Source organism: Vipera berus (genome assembly GCF_964194415.1).
Source record: "Vipera berus genome assembly, chromosome: 6".
Lineage (NCBI taxonomy): Eukaryota > Metazoa > Chordata > Lepidosauria > Squamata > Viperidae > Vipera > Vipera berus.
The window spans coordinates 23,583,675-23,603,001 of NC_138208.1; the positions used below are offsets into that span (position 1 = coordinate 23,583,675).

The 19,327-nt window shown below is 35.4% G+C and overlaps 1 protein-coding gene across 4 annotated transcripts in view; it reads left to right on the forward strand.

Moving 5' to 3' along the window:
* Positions 1-19,327, forward strand: part of CADPS2 (calcium dependent secretion activator 2) — a 373,090-nt gene that overhangs the window by 130,118 nt on the left and 223,645 nt on the right. For all 4 annotated transcript variants that reach the window (XM_081331670.1, XM_081331671.1, XM_081331672.1 and 1 more), the window contains exons 4-6: positions 1,377-1,457; positions 5,119-5,355; positions 11,404-11,525. In XM_081331670.1, the coding sequence (XP_081187796.1) occupies positions 1,377-1,457; positions 5,119-5,355; positions 11,404-11,525 (440 nt within the window). The remainder of the gene's footprint in view (positions 1-1,376; positions 1,458-5,118; positions 5,356-11,403; positions 11,526-19,327) is intronic.

Sequence of the window (19,327 nt, forward strand, 5' to 3'; positions counted from 1 at the left end):
GTCATTTGTGACTTTCTCAGCCAACTTCCAACTAGCAAAGTCAATAGAAAAAGCCAGATTTGCTTAATAATCATACGATTCACTTAGCAACTGCAGCAAAAAGGGTCATAAAATCAGGCACGACTCATTTAACAACTGCCTCAATTAGTGATAGAAGGTCTGGTCCCAATTATGATCATAAGTCAAGGACTACCTGTACATTTACAATCTATAGTTTAAATCCTGTAGATAGTTAAACTACACATCCATGATAAGTCTTAAAATACAGTAAAATTTTTAGAAGAAAACTAAAACAAGTGGCCAAGTCCAGATAAATTGTGATACAATAGCAAGAGGAAATAAAAAGAAGATAGGAATTAATGGTAAAAACCTGCTGCTGTGGCCTTCTGGATCAGTACGATTTTCAGCATTCTCCAGGATGCTGTCGAGAAAAGGAGCAATTGGATTTCTAGGGAGAGACATGTTTAGAGTATTAGTACTGTTTCTGAAAAGAGCACCTCCTGATTTCAGCTTCCCACTTCTCAGAACTAAGAGTGATTTCTCCCTGACCCAACTAATAGGTCAACCTCACTCAAGCTGGATAAGTGGCCCTGTTAAAACCAGCACTAAATTAGACCTGTGAAACAGTTGGTAACCAGTAAAAGGGTCATGGTATATAGGGAACATTAGCATACAAACGTTACTTCCATGTTATTTGCCTTCAAGCTTCTCCTCCAGGCAGTGGCTTAAGCTATCAACAGCATCTCTCCCACAGCCTGACTTGGTGATAGTTGGGTATCATCAACACATTCATGACTTTGCATACTGAATTGTTGGACACCTTCTCAAAAACAGCTTCCTAGACATTTAAACAGTAGGAAAGGAAGACCTCTGTGAGTCCTTGCACAGTGTCCACAACTACAACCTTCACCCTGAAAGCTGTCACTTGCCCTGTTACCTCTTGCCAGTTCTGCCAGTTCTGCCCTGGTGCCAGCCATGGCCAACTTTAATCCACACTGTCCCTTTTTGTGTATACTGTATGTGTGTTTATGTTTATTTGGTTTAGACTGAAGAATTCAGTATTTGGGGTGTAAAATTGGGTTAGGGTTAGGGTTAGGGTTAGGGTTAGGGATGCTTTTAATGCAAGATAAAAATTTTCATATTTTATACCCTTTTTCATTAAAGTCTATTTTTGTATTATTTACCATATCCATAGATCATATAATAAGATTACAAGATTTAAACAAAAAAAAATCCAGAATGCTGCTATCCTCTTACTATTTTCTGTCATTGGTTTTATTTATGAAAATGTCAGATAAGTTGCATTTGTTTAGTACTTCATTTTTAATATTGTGAGCATTTCCGATCCCCTTATTTTTCTCTAATTTTCATTCCAGCTGGACAATGCAGATGAGCAAGCTGCCCAGATCAGACGAGAGCTTGATGGGCGCCTTCAAATGGCTGATCAAATGGCAAAAGTAAGTTTGAATTTCTTGTTTTGAGGAGTGGAAATTTTTCTAAATAGGTTTGAAACTGATTGTTTAGGAAAAAGTTCCACTGCAGCCAGTGGAACAAACTACATGGATTTATAACAGCATTTATAAGAGATTTAAGGTGCTGGTACTTACCTTTAAAGCCCTACATGGCTTAGGACCGGGATACTTGCAGGATCATCTGCTGCCAGGAACGAATTCCCATCGCCCAGTACGCTCACACAGAGAAGGCCTCCTCAGAGTACCATCGGCTAAACAATGTCAGATGGCGACCCCCAGGGGGAGGGCTTTCTCTGTGGGAGCGCCAGCCCTGTGGAACCAGCTCCCCCATGAGCTTCGGATGGCCCAAGATCTCCAGTCCTTTCGCCGCGGCCTCAAAACACTCCTTTTCCACCTGGCTGACCTGGACTGACAGGGATTTTAATTATGTTTTTAATTTTTAACTCTAACTTTTAATTTATTTTAATTTTAATTTTAATTTATTGTACAGAGGCCTTTAATGTTAATTTTTATCTTAATTTCTGTATTTATTATATGTTACTGTTGTTAGCCGCCCTGAGTCCTTCGAAAGATAGGGCGGCATATAAGTCCCAATAATAAATAAATAAATAAATAAATAATAAATAAATAAATAAATAAATAAATAAATAAATAAATAAATAAATAAATAAATAAATAAATAAATTTGTTTGCATTGTCCTTCTCTAGCCTCGTCTCAGCTTTTCAGTTCATTTGGATAGGCCTTATTTTCTGATGGATGACTACTAGTTGGCTGTGAGTGTTGTTAATAGATGGCATGTTTTTGTAACTGGTAAACTGATCTTATCATAAATTGTTTGACAATCTGCTTTTAGGTTTGCCAATCAAAAGACATGGCGTTCAAGGAGAAAGGAGGAACAAAGTGAGGGCAAAACAGGTCAACAGCCAAGCTTCAAGTTAGCATTGTCAGCTAAATGAATACCGTAGTTTGCAGCGTATAAGATGACTTTTTAACCCATGAAAATCTTCTCAAATGTCAGGGGTCGTCTTATACGCCGGGTGCTGAAACTTTAGGAACAGGGCTGGCTGGAAAACCTGGAGCGGATCTTCCATTTAGTCTGCGCAGGGAAAGCGGGACCAATTGGAGTAGAAGCTGCAGTCTGTGATTTTTTACAGGCTGGGGTCTGGGCGTCTTTCCTTCTAAAGTTGAAGAGCAGCTGTAGGCAGGTGGGAAATGCAAGAGCAACTTGAAAGGCAGGTGGGGAATGCCGTAGCCAGAGCAGCTGCTTAGCTCTAAGGACACATTTGACTCAGGAAGTGGGCGGGCTGGCTGGAAAACCTGGAGCGGATCTCCCATTTGGTCTTTTTTTTTAAAATCCCATTTATATCCCGCCCTTCTCCGAAGACTCAGGGCGGCTTACAATTTAAAGCACAAATCAATGTGCTTAGCAATAGCCTTCATTCTATGTATATGCCTGCTTATTAGAGCTTTCACCCCCCCCCCCAAGCAGCATTATTACAAAGTCAGCTTATTGCTCCCAACAATCTGAGTCCTCATTTTACCTACCTCGGAAGGATGGAAGGCTGACTCAACCTTGAGCCTGGTGGGATGAGAACCTGCACTAATTGCAGGCAGCTGGTGTTACTTAAGGCTCTGCGCAGGGAAAGCTTTAGAGTGAATTAAGAAAAGTGAAAAAGTGAATTAGGAAAATAGGAAACAGTTGCTGGAATTGGGTATGTGTAGTTTAACGAAGAGAAAGGTGAGGGGTGACATGATAGCAGTGATCCAATATCTCAGGGGCTGCCACAAAGAAGAGGGAGCCAAGCTATTCTCCAAAGCACCTGAAAGCAGGATAAAAAGCAACGGATGGAAACTAGTCAAGGAGAGAAGCAACCTAGAACTAAGGAGAAACTTCCTGACAGTTAGAACAATTAACCAGTGGAACAACCTGCCTCCAGAAGTGGTGAATGCTCCAAAACTGGAAGTTTTTAAGAAGAGACTGGACAGCCATTTGCCTGAAATGGTATAGGGTTTCCTGCCTTAGCAGGGGGTTGGACTAGATGACCTCCAAGGTCCCTTCCAACTTCTTCTTCTTCTTCTTCTTCTTCTTATTATTATTATTATTATTATTATTATTATTATTATTATTATTATTATTATTATTAAAGTTTAATCCACTTGCACTGTTTTATGTTTACATGTTTCATGACAAACAGCCTTATGTTTATAAGTGACAGTTTTCCTACTAAGTACCTGCATGTCATAAGCATTTGAATCAAAATTACCATATTAAAATCAAATCTGATGTTTTTTAATTTTTATTTGGTGTGCGTTGGAAGAGGGGTAGTCTTATATGGCGAGTATAGCCCAAACCCTATAATTTAACAGGAAATGTAGGGGGTCGTCTTATACGCCCAGTCTTCTTATACGCCGGAAAATACGGTAGTTTAGTTGTCTATTGGAACTATATCTAGCTAGATATAGTTTGGAAGTGATTGTTTTAATTGACATCATACACTAAGTCTCATGCATACATAATTGCAGAAAGAAAAGAGACATAGTGGCACAGTGATTAGAATGCAGTATTGTTGGCTAACTCTACTCACTGCTAGGAGTTCGATCCTGATTAGCTCAAGGTTAACTCAGCCTTCCATCCTTCCAAGGTTGGTAAAATGTTGGGGGCAATATGCTGACTCTGTAAACCACTTAAGAGAGGGCTGTAAAGCACTATGAAACGGTATAAAAGTCCAAGTGCTATTGCTATTGTTAAAAGAAAAGAGATATAAGCTTTGCACAGTCTGAAGTATTCCAAAGAATACATAGAATAGCCCTACTTTAGATAATGGAAATACCTAAGATATCTTTGGGGATTCAGATGGGCCATCGGTACTATGTGTGTCAGTAGGGTTATTTTTAACAACATCAGATAATCCAGAAATATGCTAACCTATTTGATTTTTCAATACTGCTTGGGTTTCAGTTCTCTTTTTAGACTTGCTAGATTGTGAGGTGGACTCTGTTGCTTCAGATTTCCTGGCAAAATTTATCTTACCAAATCAAGAAATTGGAGAAAGAATTGCAGACATATAAAATGATTTACATCTATGTTCAGCAATCCCAGAAATCAGATCAGTTTTGATTATTTTATGATTTATAATTGTCATTATATGTTATTATACAGTATGACCCAGGAACAACTAACGGTTCTGTTTAATGGAGAATTTTAAGTACTGGTGAGTTGTAGAGTAAAATTCTGGTATTTAAAATGCTATAAAAGCCAAATAATTCAGTATCCGGTCATTCCTGTCCTTTCTGAGGAAGTACTCTTAAATTTTGAATTACACTACAGTACTAGGTTTAGCTAAAGAAATGATAATCTGTCATCTTACATTACTCCAGATTTACTATCAGGATGTTTTATTTTTGTTTCTTACAATACTTTTCTATTTTGTGAACATTTCTAAATTGAATTGCATTATTTGGGATATATTGTTTCTTCGTATCTAATGGACACTTTAAAATGAGTTCTGTAGTTTTTCAGATTAATAATCTAAAGGATACATTTTATATTTACATAAAACAAGATACCAATTAATCAGGGCTGTGTTTATCTGTCTAGGAGTTTAGAACCTAAAGTGACACTGAACTTTCAAAAATATTTTCAAGGAAAGAAAATGTCCAGAGTTTATAGCCAAAGAAATGGAGCACATGTATATAGAAGAACTACGATCTTCAGTGAATTTGCTGATGGCAAATTTGGAAAGTCTTCCAGTGTCTAAAGGTGGCCCAGAATTTAAATTACAGAAATTAAAGCGATCACAGAATTCTGCTTTCTTGGACATAGGAGATGAAAATGATGTTCAGCTGTCAAAATCCGATGTGGTGCTGTCATTCACATTAGAGGTAAGCATATTTATCATATAATACTTGTTGACATTTTAATTACTTATGATTATTCCTAACTCCTTGGGCTTGTTGTTTATTGTGGTTCCTTTAAGAATTCCTAAAGATGTGATATTTATGGGTCTATATTTTTGAATTATCTGCAAGCAATTCAGTTGGACATTTTACCTACAGAATGTTTTCTAGAACAATATTAATAACTTATCACCTCTTAAAATACAACAAATAATCTCTTCTTCCCCTCTCCTATTTCTTATTTATAAACAAATACATAATGCTTTATGATTTTAGTCCTTTTTTATTTATTTCTTATTTATATATAAAATACAAAGACAAATAGAAATAGAAAATTAAGGGAGGGAAAAGGAGAGGGGAAGACAAGGTGTGAAGGTACAAGGGGAAAAGGAAAAAAAAGGTGTTGACTTCCGACTCTTTTCAGCACAGTACAAGATAAAAACACTCCAGCCTCAACTTTTTGTTTTTGCACATCAATATATAACTAGCCATTTCAATAATGACAAATCTATCTAAACAACAAAACCAAAGTCAAAGGTTCATTTTTTTCATCACAAACACAAAATCCAGAAGTGATATCCAAATGAAAAGCGTACTCAAATACAGTATATTCTCCTCTTTGAATAAGATGATCGATTTAACCATTCCCATTTTATCTTCCTTGCTGTGCGAATAGTACACCTGATAATCTTTATAAACTATCACCATTTTATTAAGAAAGTTAACTATATACTTTCAAATTTTCGACCTTATGGGGGGATAAGTACTATTTTTTTTTCCTTTCAACCCTTTTTTTAAAAAAAATTGCTAAACTTTCTTTAAATACTTTTCTAGACTCAAAACTTTCTAGAACAACTTTTTTTTTAACTTCTTAACATGCAGGCTTTGAACTTCAGTATTGAATTTAGGTCCCACCCTCCAAACTACCCTTATAGAATAATCTTTTTTTTTCTCCTTTTATAAACATCCTTTTTAGAATACAGTGTTTTCTTTAAACTAGTACGTTATTTTTTTTAACTTTCTGTTAACACAAGTACTCTCAAAAAGATTTTACATATATACAGTATATATATATATATATATGTGTGTGTGTGTGTGTGTGTGTGTGTGTTTGTGTTTTGTGTGTGTGTGTGTTTGTATATGTACATGTATATGTGTGTGTGTTAGTTTTTAATTAGTTTTTAATTCTATCCCAGTGTTCATTTGTTTGTTAATTTTAACATGCCTGGGATTCGTATTTTTAATCTTATCAAGGAATATATATATATATATATATATATATATATATATATATATATATATATATATATATATATATATATATATATATATATATATATATATATATATATATATATATATATATATATATATATATATATATATATATATATATATATATATATATATATATATATATATATAATTTTCAAATTTTAGATTAAAACTTTCTTTCAGTTACAAATATCAAATCCATCCTAGATCCAGGTAACTCATTAAGTCATTCCCTCCAACTTATCTTCCTGGAGTAGAATCGTCTTCTCTGGACCGATTATCAACTAATTATAAGCCTCCCTTTTTATCATAGATTTCTCAATCTTCTTAATGTCCTTAAAGAAAAAGTCCCAAATTAGTCTTTTGAAAAGTTGCTGATTTTCTTGACACTCTTCTTTCAGCTGTATTGAGAGATTTATATTTATACCATCATAATAAAAGTTAATGTCAAGTTTGTATTCCAAATTTGCAATAAATTCTTCTGCATTTTCAGCTGTTTGTGAAGTTGCCTCAGTAGCTTGGTAACTTTCTGGACATGCTTGCATCTCTTGAGTAATTTGAGAGGGGTTTTTTTAAATCATCCTTGGAACACAGCTGGTCAACAAATTAGTGGATTTTATTTAGAGACCTTTCAAATTTATCTTTAATAATTTGCTCCTCCATCTTGACTCCCTCTTTGATCAGGATCCAAAAATTCAGCTGTAGCTGAAGAGCTACAGCCCAGGGAAAAACCCTTGTGGTATCCCTCACTGGGCATATAATCAGTTGGCCTTATTCAAGGAAGTTCTCCTTTATCATTTCAGTCCTGATGTCAGCAAAAGTCCATTAAGGATTACCAGAGACAGCAATATGTCTATTTTAATTTTGTTCAAATCAATCAGTTTTATATTCTTTCTTTTTACTTTTAACTATCATGATCTTTAATCCCTTCAAATAACGTCCTAAAACCTGATTTCTTTTCATTTTCAGTCCTCTAGTTTTTTTTTTCTATTATCCAATTTTTAAAGTCTTGTCTTATTTAAAAAAAAATCAAAGGGAAAGCAGTTTTGAATGGGAAGAATTATATATAATTAATTCTAAAATCTTATTTCAAATTTATCTGGACCCTTAGTCTGCTTGTAACTTTCTAAAATCAAAGTTTTAATCACTCCCTTGTTGTTTATTTCCTTAAAAAAAATTCAATTCTTGTAAGAACAATTTCCTTTGCTAAGCATTTGTAGGAAATTCACCTGATGCTGTAACATATCCAAAGGTCCCTAATAGCTGAAAAGGAGTTTAGAAGCAATTTCCGAAAGTGATTAGAAAGGGAAATATGCAAACTTAGTGTCCTTAATGTCAGGTTGATCTCATCTGAATAGATCATCCTTTATGTTGAAGTCATGTTAACCTTTTCTAAGGCACAGTAATTATCTTAACACAAGAGAAATGTGATGAGGATTGTTTGAACCAGATGTTGAATTTTGTTTAAATTGTTTCACTTACTTGTTTTTATTATCTTTTATCTTAGGACCTATTCAGAAATAACAACCCTTCAGATTGCCACTAGAGTGTCTGGGTGGATATAACAATTAGTACATTAGCATGAAAACAAAACTAAATCGTATCTTTCTGTTGTGCGGGGATGCATAATTTTGTTTATTATTGTGACCATTTCTTGTTTCCTCTGATAAATATGGCAAATCTCACACATCTCTTGAATTTGGGATTCAGAGAAAAAGAAAAGAAAATTACTCCTGTCTTAACAATGTACTTCTAAATGCTGCAAATGCTTCTTAAGATCAGTATAACTCTGGGTAGTAAATCTACCTTCTTTGGACTTGATTTCAATTTAAAGTCTAGGACCTCTAGATTCTTGCTTTACTGGTAAACCTTTCTTTAACAGGGACATATGATTTCTCATTACTTCACACGCACCCCTTTAAAAAAGGCTTAAATAACTGCCCCAGAAGTCTGAAATATTTACCATGTCCTAACTTTTTAGTCTTTTCCTATTCCCTGATAATAAATTCTTGATATTTCTACTGAAGTATTTATTGCATATGTGTGTTTGTTATAAAATTATGCTTTGCTTATTGTTCAAGGGCAATAATACAAGTGCAAAGTTGCATTCTTCTATTAACATGAGAAAAAGTTCCACAAATATTCCTTTTTTTAACTTATCACCTACAGTACACTTTTCAAGAGCATAAAATCACCGCAGTACTGCTGAAAGCTAAGGGGAGGCCACTAGCTCCCACTCCAGTAGGAATTGTTTTTTAAGAGGAACAAAGATTATATTGTAGTAATGGGACTTAGTTCTACAAAGTGATTACCTCCTTTGTCACTCTATCTGCAGTTTGAGTAAACAGATCTTGTGGGCCAAATTCACATACCCTTTTCTTGAGTACTTCTATATTATGCTGCAAAAATGAAGTGTTTTACAGTTCATAAATCTGAAATAGATCCACAATCTATTTGTGAATAAAAGAAAATAGTGTTGGAAGCTAACTGAGCTACAGACATTAAAAGCGATGTTCAATCAAGAATGGATTTCAGTCTGGAATGTTTCATAAGGAAGACAACACCGTATTTCTTGGGCAGACAGTGTCCTCACTGTAAGGGTAATGGCTTCACAACCTAGCAGTGTGACAAGGTGAATTACTTGGAATCAAATTGGCTGAAAAGTTATCAGGGAACGGGTCTCTCCTCTTTTATGTGTTTTGCTCCTAACTGGTTAGACCTGGGAGAGCATATAGAATTTGTAGGTAGGTAGGTAGGTATGCATGCATGCTTTGTGTGTGTGTGTGTGTGTGTGTTCTATAGCTCAATAGAGTTATATATCTTTATCATAGGATTATCTTTTTTAAAAAGAGAAAGGTTGAATAGGCATGCAGATTTGTTATAAACGAGAAAGCCACAGTTGTTTTAAAAATATTATTATGTCTATTTGTGCAACTGTCATTTTAAGTCAGTGTTCTCCAAATTATTATCTGTTGAACTATTTGTCTTCTTAATCTCTGAAGATGTGCTTCAGTTTAGATGCCCAGTACTACAATGCAAGTAGAAGTGATAACTTTTTTTAGAGAAAATTATTCTTTAAAATAATATGCTTAGAACTGGCTGCCTGTATTGCATGTTATGAAGTTTTTTGGCAGTGGAAAACTAATAAGAGTATTTCTAGAACCTGGCCAATTTATCTTTTTATAGTTGGAAAGAAAGAATTTAACTTAATTAATTTCAAAGTGTATAGAAACTGCAAACTTACGTGGTAAGTTAACTAAGGTTTTTGAAAAACTGCATAAAAGAAGTTTGTTTCCTTGAGAAAAAGCTTCCCAATTATTTGGTTTCTCTTTTTTCTTCCATTTCATAGAAGACCAAAATGATACTGTGCCTGTTTTCAATCAGGGAAATCTCTCTGCAAGTTAACCTGGTCACAATGCATATTTCTATAATCAAGAAAACAATGGTTTCCCAATAGTATGATGACATTAATTAACATTTAAAGAATTTGAGTTGAGGACCAGTCACCTTCACAGTCATAATTTAATTTATTGTCTTCAAGGCAACAATTTCAATCTCTGAAGTGGCAAGCCACTAAGGCAGCATGTGGTTTAACTCTTCAACACCCATTAGCTACATTCAACCCAGAGGTATAGCTTTGGGCAATTAGATGTTGATATGGAGGGCCTTTAATATCCTGGTTTAATGGTGTGAAAACATTTTATTTATCTCTGGTTGGACATGAGAATGGCAGTTCAACTGTGTTCATAATTCTTCCCAGCAATATGAATAATGGGGTTTGACCACCAGTTTAGCAGCATTCTGCCATCAGTCAAAGATTAAGTTTCCCCTAGCTACATCCAGCTGGGATAAATTCAGATTTGCACTTGAGAAGAGTGTTATTTTAATATGTGAAAGTTCACAGTTCTATATTAATGCTCAGTTGCTATGTATCAGGTTAGATATGGATACAGTGTTTCTAATATACTTGAAATATTACTAGTTTCTTCATATGTTTTTCTTGGATTCAAAACTTAACAATTTGTTTATTTGTCCCAGCATTGTCCCTTACTTGCTGATGAGTAATATTTGTACACAAACATACATTTGGAGCTTTGTTGCCACTAGTCATGATCCACAAAAGCATCTACAATTGCACTCTCAATATTTATACTCTGTTGGTGAACAGAGGTGTTATAATGCCCTATACATCCTAAAAATATTATAAGCATTTGATTATACATTGCAGTATATTTACTGATAGGACAAATATAACCTAATGTAGTATAAGTTATCACAGCTGCTACATATAGGATTTTTGGATTTTTAAAACTCAGTGGGATGCTTAGTATAATGGTTGCTCTGCACACATGAATACAGAGCAGGGGTCTTCAGATTTGGTCCTTTTATGACTTGTGGACTTCAACTCCCAGAATTCCTCAGCCACTGTGCCTGGCTGAGGAATTCTGGGAGTTGAAGCCAAGTCATAAAAGGACCAAGTTTGAAGACCCCTGATATAGAGCATACTTAATAGGCTGTGACATTTATCAATTTTCTTCCTCAATATTTAATAGCAAAACCATAAATATATTTTAAAGGGCAATCCAAAGTTGCAATGAAGATGATCAATGGACTGTATAAAGCAGCAATAAGCTTACATTTTTATAAATGTGAGTGAAACCTACATTTTAATCAATGATAACATTGCCTCATAAAACGGAGTATATCTTTCAAACTGTTATGTCAATGCACATTGACTGGTTTTTTTTTCTTGTACAGATTGTTATAATAGAAGTTCAAGGCTTGAAGTCTCTAGCTCCGAGCCGTATTGTTTACTGTACAATGGAAGTAGAAGGAGGAGAGAAACTTCAAACAGACCAAGCTGAAGCTTCAAGACCACAGTAAGATTTTCAAATAATGGGGTTTTCCCCCTTTTTTATAAGGAAGGTCCCTTCAGTCTTGTGGGAAAATTTGCTGTAAATTTGGAGCTATGTTTATGGAAGTAAAAGTTAGCAAAAAGTAACAAGACACTCATGTGCAAATCTGATGGGTCACTGACACACTGGTGGCCTAGTTGCCATTTCTCTTCTAGGAGATAACAGCTGAAGGGTTGAAGAAGAGGCTTGATGGGAGAACAGAGGAAAGTAGACATGTCCAACATCAGTATCTACAGGATGATGAATAAAATTAAGATAGTTATCTTATCAGAATTACTTGCTTCTTTTGTCCATGTGTCTGTGTTGCTCACATGAACTATTTGGCAGGTTTTAATCATATTGCTGCAGAACCCTCTTTAATATTTTTGACACGCACACAAACCCTGCATGAATGACATAGCCTGGAGCTGCCTTTGGATGATGTCAGAATAATGAAGGAGAAAATACTATTTGAAAATGTTTGTAGCTGACAAATACTTAAGACTGTATAACACATGGACTGGGAATGAGAGGAAGGCAACATTATAGGGTGAAGGCCAATAATATTGGTGCCCTTATTTATTTCATTCATTCCACTCAATGTATGACTACATAGCAGCAAAGACAGCAAAACACATATTGTTTAGCCCTTCCTTCTAGAATTACATTTTGCTTTTATTTTTAAAAACATAATAAGGTAGATTAATCAAAATTCATTGTGATTATTCTTCATTTACTAAATAGGCCATAGTCCCAAATTTACTTACTTGAGTAAAATAAGTAAAATCTTACAATTCCCAGTGACTTTATAGACATTGTATGTAATATGTAAGATGTTTGGTGATGCCTACTTCCATAGTTTGGTCAATTTCCCAGTCTAATCTTCAAACTGGGATTTTCTGGTAGTCTTTTTTCCAAATACAAACTAAGGCCAAACCTGTTTACCTTTTCAAGATTAGCCAAGATCAGCTAAGTGCTTCCATCTAGCTGGATATTATTGATCTGTTTGATAATGTTTGATAAATTCATTGGTAATATCCTGTCTGTCTTCCTATTTATCTTTATGCCTACATGTTTTCAGTTTAAATGCATGCTGCCTTGAACTCTTTTTGATCAGGTTTAATGAAAATGGGGTATCTCAGTGTGGAAGTGTTCTCTTCAGAACTTAAATCTGAGCGGCCGACGTGTGGTAAAATATAACGAAGGTGAAATGAGTGGTTTTCAAATGTAATATTTTTTTTCCCTTTTGTTGTTGTTTTATATTACTGGATCTGCTGGATGGATCTTCATAAATGTATTCATTCAGTCAGAGATGCTTTGCCTGGCTGAGATTCAATTTGTACACATAGCTTAAAATTAACATCCCATAAATTAATCCTGATAAAATTCACTATATGACAAATTTCTTCAACCTGGAGCCCTCCAGATAAGTGAGTTATAATTTGCATAATATCCAACTCATTCAGTGAAGACTTTGTTGAAGATTATGGGACTTGTGGTTGGCTTCCTCTTGGATCTTCTTTCAGCTCATTTTGGGAGGATGCACTAAACAAAAAGACTCCAGGAGGGAAACTTCATTCCAAGGCTGACACACAGGAAGTTAATTAAATGTGCTTCTAATTCATTTGATTGGCCTCTGGGGTGATACACTTTCTTCAAAAGCCTTTCCCTTCTGTTAAAATATCACTCAGAATCTTTTGTAGATCTGTTTTAAAACATACTACCAAGAGTGTCTCCTGCTCTTTTATGTGTGCTGTGAGATGCTGTTTTGAAGATAGTAGTCACGAAATTCCTTGTGGACCAATCATGAACTTGACATTTGCTAAACAAGTATAAAACTCCATTTGGAAGTATTATAAGCATATAAATATGACAAGGTGTTTTTTTTCCTCTCTATAAATAAATTTGTACTTTGAAACCTCTTTCATATTTTTTTTAGTATTTCAAAAATGGAGCCTACAGTGCAGGAAGTATGCAGGATTAAACCTGACACCATTTTGACCAAAAAAAGGTCTCAGATTCATGCATTTCTGCTTGTTTTCCCACTGAGTGGCAATAATATGTTCAACAGCCAATTAAAAACAAAATCTGTACAATATAATTGGAAAACAGTGGTGAGGAAGACAATAAACTGCTTAATGTTTAAAATATAGAAGTACTGTCTTAAAACCGCACATTTATTTTGATCATAGATCATCATAAAACACAGATTTTCTTAAATGCAACAGATACCAAGAAATGGGCATTGGAAGGAAAACTAATTATTAATTTAGTAATTGTTGAGTACATCCAAACCCTACTGCAATTTTCAGAAACAAAACAAAACAAATATTAAAATAAAAAGCAACTAAATAAAGTATACAGTACAATGGTGGAAAATGTTTCAACTTTATTGTATACATTGAACAATTAAAGACATCTCACTATTAAATAATGGCATTAGCCCAAGAAGCATTTAAAGGCATACAAAGACCTTAAAAAGTAATATCTCGTCTCAAGGAATGAGAATCTGATTGTGAATGTATAGTGAATAGAAGAGAAAGGATCTCAAGCTGTGGTTTGTATGGATGTCCAGATCCTACATGTAAGAGTAGTAGCAACAGGAGTCATCTGCAATGTTTACAGATGTGGATTGTTGCTTTAGTTTCTTAATTGGTAAAGACGGACATATGAATGATCCATGTTTTTAAAAAATAGAAGGGAAAGAGAGGGAAGAGCAAGAGAAAATTCACTAAGAAAAGATAAGTTGGTGAAAATGAAAACAGTATAATAAAGAAAAAAAAGGGAGTATAGATAGTCCTCAAGTTACAACTGTAATTGAGCCCAGAATTACCACCGTAAGTCATTCTGATCATTAAGTGTGTCCATTGATTGATCTGATTTTATGACATTTTTGTAACAGTTGTTAAGTGAATCCTCTGTAGTTAACCAAACCATCGTGTGCCATGGGGAGTTTTTTCCAGAAACCATAAATCATGGTCAAATGACCCTGGGATGCTACAAACATCTAGCTTCCAAGTGCCCAAAATGCAATCACGTGACTTGTGGGGTGGCCACTGGAACTTTGAGTCCAGGTCCTAAGTACCTTTTGGGGGGGTCTGTCATAACTCTTAATTGTCGCTAAACAACCAGCCATAATTCAGGAACTATCTGTTATTAGAGGGAAAGAAAGGGGGGAAAATGACAGAAATGTGGGAAGAGTTGATCAATCATGTAGCTCACAGGCAAGTAACTATGGGATGAGGGGCTGTGCTGTATTGTCCCATTTCTACAAGGATTGCAAAAGGCATTTGATTGACATAGCAGTTTTTAAATTTTAGGCTGGGCATGGGAGCATTTTGCCATAGAGATTCAAAAGATACACACCAAAGATGAAGCAAAAACCAGGCATTTTACCACTGAATTCTAGTAGCATGATGTTGGCATGCTGAGATTCATGTATGGTTGTAGTTGGCATAGAGAAATGGTGGTAAAAATCTTTATTCTTTTTCACCCTGCTTGCCACAGTGCTCTAACAGCAATGTATCATTTAAAATTTCAGAGTACCTTTTATTAACTTTTTATTGACACAACTAAAGCATTACGGTAACATTTTTCTTTAATGATCTGGATCATTTAAGAAAAAAGAGAATGTACTTTGGTTGTATTTCCTTCTCTCCTCTTGTTCGTCCATTTGGACTGAGAGTATGAAGTAACTGACAAGGGGAACCATAAGCAGCTAGGTAATATGGACAGGAGAAATGATTTTCTCTTTCATACTTTGCCTGATCTTTTGAAAGATTGGCCTAATAGATGTCTGAGCTGTTGAAAAGAAACTCTGGACTTCAATGTTTGTTCATTTCTCTTTTTTCCCTCCTAAAGAGAAGACTAACTACACAATTAAAGGTTTCATTAGCATTCTCAAATTAAATTAATTCTCAAATTAAATTTTGAAAAGGTGCCAGATCAAATCCAGGGATTGTCAACATTCTGTCTAGGTTTGCAGGCTCTTGCACTGCAGCTCTGTAGTTGTAGGAATCTAGAGGGAGCATTTATTTGCTTTCCCTGGGCATCCTGATAATGTGGCAAATGGCATTCACAGATGGTATCCTTGCTCACACATTGTGCCCATGCATAAGAACTGCCTAAGACAATGTCTTCTGGTGGTGTTAGAGATGGTACAGAGAAGGGGAGGTTGCATATCTGTTGATATAGGTAAGCTATGAATATCATGACCTTTAATAAAAGAAATTGACATTTTGAACAGGAATCATGTCTCACAAAGCTCTTGCAATCATTTCTAATGCCAACAAAGATTTATATTTATATTTATAAAAATCTATTAAAAAACCAGTAAATCTTACTTTTCCTGAAATGGTGCTAAAGTGAGAAGAGATCAGAATCATACAGATCTATCTATCATCTATCTATCTATGTATCTATCTATGTATGTATCTATCTATCTATCTATCTATCTATCTATCTATCTATCATCTATCTATCTATCTATCTATTATCTATCTATCTATCTATCTATCTATCTATCTATCTATCTATCTATCTATTTCCTGCCTTTATCATTTTTATAAATAACTCCAGGCAATGAAGACCCAAAATAATCCTTCCTCCTTCTGTTTTCCCCAATTCCCCACAACAGCAGCTCTGTGAGGTGAATTGGGCTGAGACAGAGTGGCTGGCCCAGAGTTGCTAATTCAGTCTCCTGGCTTCTAGCCTGACGCTTTCATCACTAGACCAAACTGACTCTTTTTGAATGAGGCTGGCCTTCTAAGAATAATTACAGGCATCTCATCATATTAACTAAGTTTAATCTTAACAAACAACTTACAATCACTGTTTATTATATAGTATGATGATTGTGATGATTATATAGTTAAAATAATATTCTTGAAACTGGACAGAATGCTAGACTGAAAAATATAAACAGAAATAGACATATCTGACTGACTTGTGTTAGTTTGGACTAAAAAAATATATAATCTATATTTTGTCTCCTTTGCTAGGGTATAAATCTGATCCACTATCTCTTTTAAAATGGAATATTAAACATATCTAACAAGCAAATATATTTCAGAAAAATTCTACTATTGTTATTTAGGTGAGGATTCTTCTTAAAATAATGCTTTTAGCTCCTTTCAATTTCAGTCATATTAAAGCTTTCTTAAAGTGTGTGGAATACTTTTATGTCACCTGCCCAGCAGTTTTCTGCTTTTTTAAGGTTTCAAAAGGCCCCCAGCATATGATAGTGACCTTTTCTCTCAACTCTCAGTTAGGAAAACACTTTCAGTGAGGTTGAACTCATGGAGCAATACATCAGTCTGTTGCTTTCAAACAACAGGGATTCCCATCTCCTTGTATAGCTAGTCTTGAGAATTTTATTCTCCATTATTAACTCTGTCGTTCAGGAATAAAATAGAGCCTGAGCATTGGAATGCCCACTGGATATTTAAACCATTTTAATTTTATTTCTCATAAATATTTCATCATGAATGATGATATAAGACTAAAACATTCGGCAACTGCTTAATAAATGTCAGAGTAAGATAACAGAATTATACAGAATACTGAAAGTGCTTACATATTTAAAATGTCTGTGTGGTAACATTTGGTAAATTAAATAGAGACTGGATTTAGGTTTAATTGATTCATCCTGTATTTATTCCCATCCACTCAAGGTTTTGTTGTTGTTCTTGCTCTTGTTTGCATTTAAAAAATATTGGGAAATGTGCATTCATTCACCATTTGGAACTTTCTATATTTCATTATGGAATATACAGAGTTTTCTATGTTGTTTTCCCTAAGGTAAATTTTTAAGATATGCTAGATTGTGCAAGTTTTTAAGCAGAGAATGGCATTTGTTAGAGAATTCAATTCATTGGTATTTATTCATTTATATCAGAGGTAAACCAAAACGTTACTATTATGGTCACTAACCAATGTCACAAATATTAATAATTTGTTGAGATTTAATGCAACAGTTGAAGTAACAGACAGTGGACAAATTATTGTATTTTTTTAAAAAAATAAATATCCTGGTGCAACCAAACTTAGATTTGCATGCTGAGTTATGTGTCTGTGTGTATTTGTTTAGTAGTTCCATGAGATGTTGGTACTAGCACAGAATAGAATAGAATAGAATAGAATAGAATAGAATAGAATAGAATAGAATAGAATAGAATAGAATAGAATAGAATAGAATAGAATAGAATAGAATAGAACTGGAAGGGATATTGGAGGTCTTCTAGTCCAGCCCCCTGCTCAAGCAGGAGAACCTATACCATCTCAGACAAGTGACTTTCTAGCCCAGGGGTGTCAAACTCAATTTCATTGAGGGCCGCATCAGCATTGCGGTTGCCCTCAGGGGGCCGGGTGGGTATGGCCAGGGTGGGCGTGGCCTACTGGGTGGGCATGGCTAGAGTGTGTATGGCCTACTGGGTGGGCGTGGCCAGCTCTACGTCGTTCGCATCAAGGGTGCCTATGGGGGCCTGGGCAGGAGTGGGACAGATCTGAGGGTCTCTGGCAGAAGGAGGGTCTCTGGGCCAGGGCCAAGGCAGTGGGGGGCGTTCCCTCACTGTTTCCAGGATGGCTTCGCGGGCCACATGAAACCACTTCGCGGGCTGGATCTGGCCCCCGGGCCTTGTGTTTGATGTCTGGTCTAGCCTCTTTTAAAAAATCTCTAGTGATGGAGTGCCCACAATTTCCGGGGGCAAGCACTGCCACTGGTTAATTGTCCTCACTGTCAGGAAGTTTCTCCTTAATTCCAGGTTGCTTCTTTCCTTGATCAGTTTCCAACCATTGTTTCTTGTCCTTCTCTCTGGTGCTTTGGTGAATAACGTGACCCCCTCTTCTTTGTGGCAGCCCCTCAAATACTGAAATACTGCTATCATATCTCCCCTATTTCTTATTTTCTGTAGACTAGCCAAACCCAAGTCCTGCAGCCGTTCTTTGTATGTTTTAGTTTCCATGCCTTTGATCATCTTAGTTGCTCTTTTCTGAATTTTTTCCAAACTCTCAACATCTTTTTTGTGATATGGTGACCAAAATTGGCTGCAGTATTCCAGGTATGGTCTTACTAGGGTTTTATAAAGCAGTAGTAATACCTTGCATGATCTTGATTCTATGCCTCTGTTTATACAACCCAGGATTGTATTAGCTTTTTTGGCTGCTGCTGTGCACTACTTGATCATAGTTAAGTGATCGTCCACTAGGTCTCCAAGGTCCCTCTCACAGTTGCTGTTCTTGAGCCATGTCTCACCTAATCTGTACTTAAACCTTTGATTTTTCCTGCCTAAATGTAAAACTTTTCTTTTCTCCACATTAAACTCATTTTGTTGGATAGGGCCCATTGTTCAAATTTGTCAAGATCTTTTTGGATCCTGAATTTGTCTTCTGGGGTGTTGGCTACTCTTGCCAGTTTGGTGTCATTTGCAAATTTGATGAGTTCCCCTTCAATTCCTGCATCTAAGTCATTGATGAAGATATTGAAGAGTACTGGACCTAAGACGGATCCTTGTGGTACCCCACTGCTTACTTCTTCCCATGTGGATGTAGTGCCATTGAGGACTACTCATTGGTTTGCCAGCCAGCTACAGATCCATCCATCCATGCATACTGCTTATTCTTATGGCTATTACCTACAGTCTCTGTAGAAAATACAGTATAGTAAGGCATAGACAAAATATGTGACCTAAGCATACCTTTCTAAGAAGATAACTTCATATTAAAAGTCTTCTTAACTATGCCCTGGAAAATAGCTGGAGATAAAATATTAAAGTATAATAGTAGAACAG